The 6,953-nt window shown below is 31.3% G+C and overlaps 1 protein-coding gene across 1 annotated transcript in view; it reads right to left on the bottom strand.

The window, feature by feature from the left end:
* LOC106471451 (protein FAM210A-like) overlaps positions 1-4,847 on the bottom strand; it is a 15,770-nt gene extending 10,923 nt beyond the window's left edge. The window contains exons 1-2 of the mRNA XM_013932055.2: positions 4,559-4,847; positions 1,168-1,507 (exon numbers count right to left, since the gene is read on the bottom strand). Of these exons, the coding sequence (XP_013787509.1) occupies positions 1,168-1,507; positions 4,559-4,802 (584 nt within the window). The 5' untranslated portion in view covers positions 4,803-4,847. The remainder of the gene's footprint in view (positions 1-1,167; positions 1,508-4,558) is intronic.
* Between the last annotated feature and the right edge of the window lie 2,106 nt (positions 4,848-6,953).

The following is a 6,953-nucleotide window of genomic DNA, read 5'->3' as shown; positions in this document are numbered from 1 at the left end:
TTATTACAATCTACAGTTGTATGATGGAACACAAAACAAGTTTAGTTCCAGCTTTACCAAGTTACTGTTATTACAATCTACAGTTGTCTGATGGAACACAAAACAAGTTTAGTTCCAGCTTTACCAAGTTACTGTTATTACAATCTACAGTTGTCTGATGGAACACAAAACAAGTTTAGTTCCAGCTTTACCAAGTTACTGTTATTACAATCTACAGTTGTATGATGGAACACAAAACAAGTTTAGTTCCAGCTTTACCAAGTTACTGTTATTACAATCTACAGTTGTCTGATGGAACACAAAGCAAGTTTAGTTGCAGCTTTACCAAGCTACTGTTATTACAATCTACAGTTGTCTGATGGAACACAAAACAAGTTTAGTTGCAGCTTTACCAAACTAGCCAACTCATAATAACTTGTAGAACTCTCTATACCATTCAACTTGTGTATGACTGAACTCACGGTGGCAAAGACACAGCATCAAGCATGTTTATCTAGCTCTTACAGTGTGAAAACTGTCATATGTAACCTTTGTCTACACTAGAGGATTATCACCAGTTTATTAATATTTTTCTGAATAACTACTGTGGTGTGTAACCTTCATCTAAACTAAAGGATTATCACAAGTTTATTAAGTTTTTAAAGAATGACAATTGTGGTATATTAAACTTTACCTTAGCTAGAGGATTATCACAAGTTTATTAATCTTTTACTGAATAACTACTGTGGTGTAACCTTCACCTAAACTAAAGGATTATCACAAGTTACGTTTTCACAAAGTGACAACTGTGGTATATTAATCTTTGTCTGAGTTAGAGGATTATCACAAGTTTATTAAATGTTTACAGAAAGACACCTGTGGTATGTAATGGTATGCCAAAATTACTTCCTTAGTTACTTAAATCCTGAAATTTATCTCATTCTATACCTATATATACTTAGAGAGAAAAATAATACAGATGATAAGAATTAGTATTTAGACTTTACAGAACCTCCTTCAACAACCGATTCATATAAAGTACCTGTAATTCTAAAGAATGCATCTCAACCTCATTGATTAAAACTTCTTGGTAATTATATGATACATAACTTGTAACAAGGAATGTATGTATATATATATATATATATATATACTTAATAAAAACATTTAAATATAATTAAAACTTACCACTTGGCAGCATAGTAGAAGCTACTAATCCAAACCAAGGATGTTACACAGTGGACAGGTATCAGAACATACCAATATTCCTTCAACATTTTTTTATATCTCTGAATAAGAGATAGTTTCTTCATATTATCTTCAATAATTTTTTGTTCATCACCAGGTTTCTCTGAGATACATTCATCAGCTGCCACTGATTCTTTTGTTTTTCTGGTACCGTACGAACATACATGAATTAGCTTTAGGAAAGCTGTTTCTTTCATAGGACCAAACGTAGATCGTGTAATGAGGTTTACCAGGTTAGTTTTCTGGGTTGTTTCATTTCTTTTTTGTAAAATTGACAATCCTGTTAAAAAACTACTTTTAAAGATTATTTTTGTGCAAAATAGTCACAACTTTTGAATTACAATGCACTATTTTTATCAGTTTTGGTGTATTATACATTTAATATTCATAAAGACAATTATTTCATATATGCACAAACTTCAGTTTCCACATTCAGCCACAACAAAATCCTCATACACTGATAGCATTAATCCTCCTACTAAAAGCCCTTTTACATATAATTGAACATGCTCAGTATGGGTAATGTCTAGTCTCACACTTCTAACTGAAATTTGGTAACAGATATGAGGAAGAGAATATTCAGATTAATCTTTATCACCTCTAAGTAATTGTGTTAACAAGTTTAACTATGTCAATTTTCCTCTACATGTACAGACATTTGGCACTGCTTAAATGTTTTTTTTCATTTTCAAATGAGAGTACATATTACTACAGGAGAACCTTAGTGTAGGAAACTGTGGTGATAAATGAACATTTTTACAAATGAGAGTATATGACTAGTTACTTTGAAACAGAAAACTAAGGTGATAAATTAATATGGTTTTCAAATGAAAGTGTATGACTAATGTAACCCCTCACAATATAAAACAATGGTGAAAAAAAAAACATTTTTATGAATGTGAGTATACATGACAAACTGAGATCTTCAGGGGTCTGTATTAATGCCTTTTTTATTCATTATTTCTGTTAATAATGTGAATAACTTCTTGGAAAATACTATTTATAAATTTTTACTAACAATCCTATAATCTTCACAAAAAAATGGACCTGAAAATACATAATTAGTTCTAATACTGACAATCATAAAGTAATGCACTTGAGGTACGGACACTGAGAAAGGACTCGCTTCATGTGTCAAAGATGCACTGGTGATGCAGAAGAAAATACAAAGTGTAACTGATGAAACAAAAAGGCTAAAGTCTCTGTTCGGCATTTAGCTGTAGTGGAAAAAGCAAACACAGCTCTTCGTTCATTTTCTAGGAATTTTGAGTTTATAACCAAAAACATTATTATATGCTGTAAGCCTCTAGTTAAATCTCATCTGCAGTTTTTTATGCAGGTTTGGTCTACTTATTATGGGAAGGATCTTAACTTGTTAAACACTGAAAAGAAGAGGCTGGAAATGTTAATTTGTATATTGGTAAATAACAGGTTTTAAGCTTTAAATAAAGAGGTGCATGACTGCCTCCTTTTACTGTAAAGGTCAGTTTTTTCTTACTCCTACCAAACACAACTCTTTTACTGAACCACAAACTTACTGTCTGCTTGGGCTTTAAGTGTATACCTTTCATATAATTTTCACAGCACATACAAAAGTCATTTGGTATTTAAAATTACCCAAACAATTTTCTTAAATGATATAAACATTATATCTTTAAACTTTTGTGAATTTTTAAAATTTTTAGCCTCCTCTTGATCTTGTTGGGATTAATGGTTGATTTATAATAATCTGAACAGTACAACCTAACCATCCACCTCTAACGTATATGAAAGCTATATTTTTCACCATCACACGCACACACACATTTGTTTAAAATGTTATTATTTTATTCTATCCTATAAATTTACATACTCAAATTAAGAATTTTTCAGATTTCCAGCTTACTTTTGAAATTTTTCTTCATTAAAATAACTCTGACATATTTTGTCTTTTGACTCAATACTAGCATGTCATTAATTTACCTACAGCACACACTACAACAACCTAGCTAGTTATATCACTAGTAACTACATAGATATGTGTAAAGGTGAGTAGTGTGTGTCCAACTACTTGTTGGTAACTTCATAGCTTTATGTGAGTCATAACACTAATTGAATTAATTGAAAATAATAAGTCATAATGGCAATATTTTGATTACTTAAATAGTTTCAGTTAATTGAATATTTTACATGATACTAACTGATGTAATTAATTACATCAATTAATTGTGCTAATCATCCAGCTCTAATCTCAACCAAGAATATTGTTAACAAAAGTATAACTGTCAATGTTTTGTCATTTCTTAAAATTTATGGCTCCAAGTGGTGACTACTACAATGATCAAAATAAAGTATCAAAAGGAATATGAATTTAGTAAGTTTTTACAAAATGTCATGCAATTTGATTAAGTATATCCACTCTAAGAAGGGAAAGTAATCAAGGGATGTCAGTAACACCCTTCACGTACACAGAGAATTACAAAAACAACATATTTTAAGTTACATTGTCTGTTACAAACTTTTTAATCTATTATATCTTGTTTTTAAATAACACATATGAAACTAATTTTTGTTGCTTATCATCTATGTTAATAATATGGACCACTACATAAACATAGCATTTCTAAATCTTTTGGAAACTGCTTCCACAATGCAGTAAGACTTGGACATCTTGCTATGTGAGCTAATCTGCATAAAATAAAATTCCTCATTGATACAGAACCTCGGAAATATATTATTGGTGTAGGAGAAAAATAAGAAGGATTTGGGTGTGATGATCAATAAAAGCCTCAAGCCTTTAATCTAATATTTGGAAGTGGTGAAAAGAGCAAATACAATTGTGGGATCAATTAATTAACAGAAACTTTGAGTTTTGAAGTGAAGTAATATTAGCAACTCTCCTATTCTCAGAAACATATAATTTTAAAGATGTTAGAGGTTATGCTTAGGTTTCATATTTCTAAGTATGTCAAATATACTTGACTGATTTTCGATATATTACAGTTACTGTTAGATTGATTTAATGCTACTCATTGTTGACGTTTTTTACTAAAAAATAAAATGCCTTCAAGTTCTTTTCACTAATAGTAATATAGTGATATTCTAAATTTCAATACGCTGTCATTGGTAAAGAATTTTAAGTTACAATTTTTAAGTTATACTATAGTATAATTATAGCTACCCTAACAATAACAGTATATTATAAATAGCTCATTATCGGACTGATTTTTTCCTTCTTAATCTAGATAGGCAGCTTGCTCTAACCACTTTATTAATTACTTTATGGGCAAAATGATACTTATGTCATTACAAAATAGTAATCAGCATAATAAAAATAATTTTGATGACTTACCCTTTTTGATTTCCTTGTTAAATTTTACTCGCGAATCTTGCACTGTGATTCCAACATGCACACTTTTAGTTTTATCACGTGTAGCCGGTATGTTAGGCCTAACTGTAATGTACGGTCTTAGGTGCCATTCGTAATGTTTAGCGGTTTCTACTCCTATTTTAAAAATTGGCCTAACTCGATATATATAATGTCCACACAATCCCTTATGAATGTTCCAAAACATGGGAAGACAAATAACCGACATTATAATAACAAAATTTATGTTACATATACATACAGGCGATTTAAGAACCCTGGTGAGAAAACAAGAAACTTTTATATATATATTATTACGAAATAAAAAATCATAAAGTAACGGGATTTCAAAAAAGTGTTAAACAATGTATTCTTATTGAATATGGAATGTTCCTTCTAATAACTTACTTGTAATATTTTCAAAAATAATTAATGCCTAGTTTTTATTTGAATGGTTTCTTTTCGTGAAAGTATGGGTATACAATTTGGTCATTTATGCAAAAACTACTTACATTACAACAGAGCATTTTTACTCTTTGTGCTTCAAGTCAGCAATGCTAACGTTAAACATGATTGGTGTTGTTTTTGTCAGCGAGATGCTACAAAATTATTTATCTCCGCTCTATTCATCGTAGGAAATCGAACCCTGGATTTTAACTTTTGAAGTCCGTAAATCTACTGGGGACTGTCGAACATGAACGAAGGCGTTTAAAACTTCATACAAGTTTTTATCAGTTATACGTAGTAAAACTTGTGTGAATGTGAAAAACATAATTCTTTCTAATGTTTAAAACTTGTTGTTTTAAACTCTTAACTTTGTAATTAGCCATCAGTTTTTAAACAATCTTTTCTAGACTATTTATGCATCAAATTGCTTGTGGATCTACCAGTCACTATATTAATTACAGAGTACCTAATAACATATGAGTCGTACAAAAAAAATAACTAAACAAAAATACTATCAGTATTGCAATTACACCTAATAATTATTGTAGATACCCTCTGTGTATTTTACGTATAAACTGAGCGCCCTCGTCCAATGTTTTTGTTTGTTTTGTTTTTACACTGAACATTACCACAGGTAATAAACATAAAATTACTTAATGTGATGGACGTTACGGTAGCGAATGATATAGAAACAAATCAGTAAATTGATTATTAAAAAATTCTCTGATCAGTGTCACATAGTATTATCAGTTTACAACTTAGTATGCATATATATATGTGCTTTATCATAATAATAATATGAAAAAAACATATAACTCAAGTTAACCCAAACTCGCACAATGACCAGTGAAGAACTGTAGCATCAATTCAGCTAGGTAAACTCAAACTGAAATTGTCAGAAGCCTATATTTTCCAGTTCTATTGGTTTAAAAATAACAGGATTGAAATATTTCTAAACCATCGTTGAGAAACAGTTTAAAAAATGTATTTATTCCCTTCAGGAAAAAATAAACACATCAGGGGACTATAACCTTCATAATAAATCTATTCCTAGCAATTAATACTGTTACGACAGCGGAAGTCACCCGACCCTGGGAACATGTGTGCTGGAGTTTCTAGAAGGATCATGAATTTTCCTGGCAACTATAGTTTGTTCCAGGCGCCCTCTTTTTTAGTATATAAGCCCGGCAAATAAAGCCAGCGATTGAGAAATATGCAGATAGATTGAAGAGATAGATAATTGAGTCAAGTGAACAGTAGACACCGTAAGTAAAGTGTGTGAATCACTGTGATTTATAGTGTTGCGTCAGCGAGGTCACGTGACTAGTGTCACGCCACTTCTTTCGAACCTTCGGGAATAGTCGGGAGATTACTAGATATAGGGTAGACTGGTATACATATAAGAGGGTGACAACGTGACGGAACAATGTGTGTGTAGACAGTGAGTAATTGACCTGCAGTCAGAGAGTATTATTGAAGTTGGGCACGTTCGTTGAACAAAACCTTTAGGAGTGAAATTACACATATTCTGATGACGTGTAGCTAAAGATAAACTATTTAAAACAGTAAAAATAAAGCTAAAGCTTCGAATTTAACATAAAATACAAACAACACCATTTGATTATTCAAGGTCCCTATACATCCACCTTTGAGAAAGAGTAAAAAATTAAATATATTGTTACGACAGCGGAAGTCACGTGACGCTAGTAACACGTCGTGAGCTTCTAGAAAATGCATGCCCTTTCGCGAAGCCTCGAGTGTTTACTAGATATGCAGTATTCTTGTATATAAGACCGCCAAGAAGTGACGGCAACAATGGAATTGAATTGCAGACAGAGATAAAGACGACAATTGAGTCAAGCGCGTGAATCGTTCGTTCGTTGTGAATTATAGCTTTTGTTTAAGTTATAGCGTGACTGTGCAAATTAAGTGT

Source organism: Limulus polyphemus, unplaced genomic scaffold, assembly GCF_000517525.1.
Source record: "Limulus polyphemus unplaced genomic scaffold, Limulus_polyphemus-2.1.2 Scaffold4631, whole genome shotgun sequence".
Classification (NCBI taxonomy): domain Eukaryota; kingdom Metazoa; phylum Arthropoda; class Merostomata; order Xiphosura; family Limulidae; genus Limulus; species Limulus polyphemus.
This window is presented reverse-complemented; position numbering and strand designations above follow the sequence as displayed.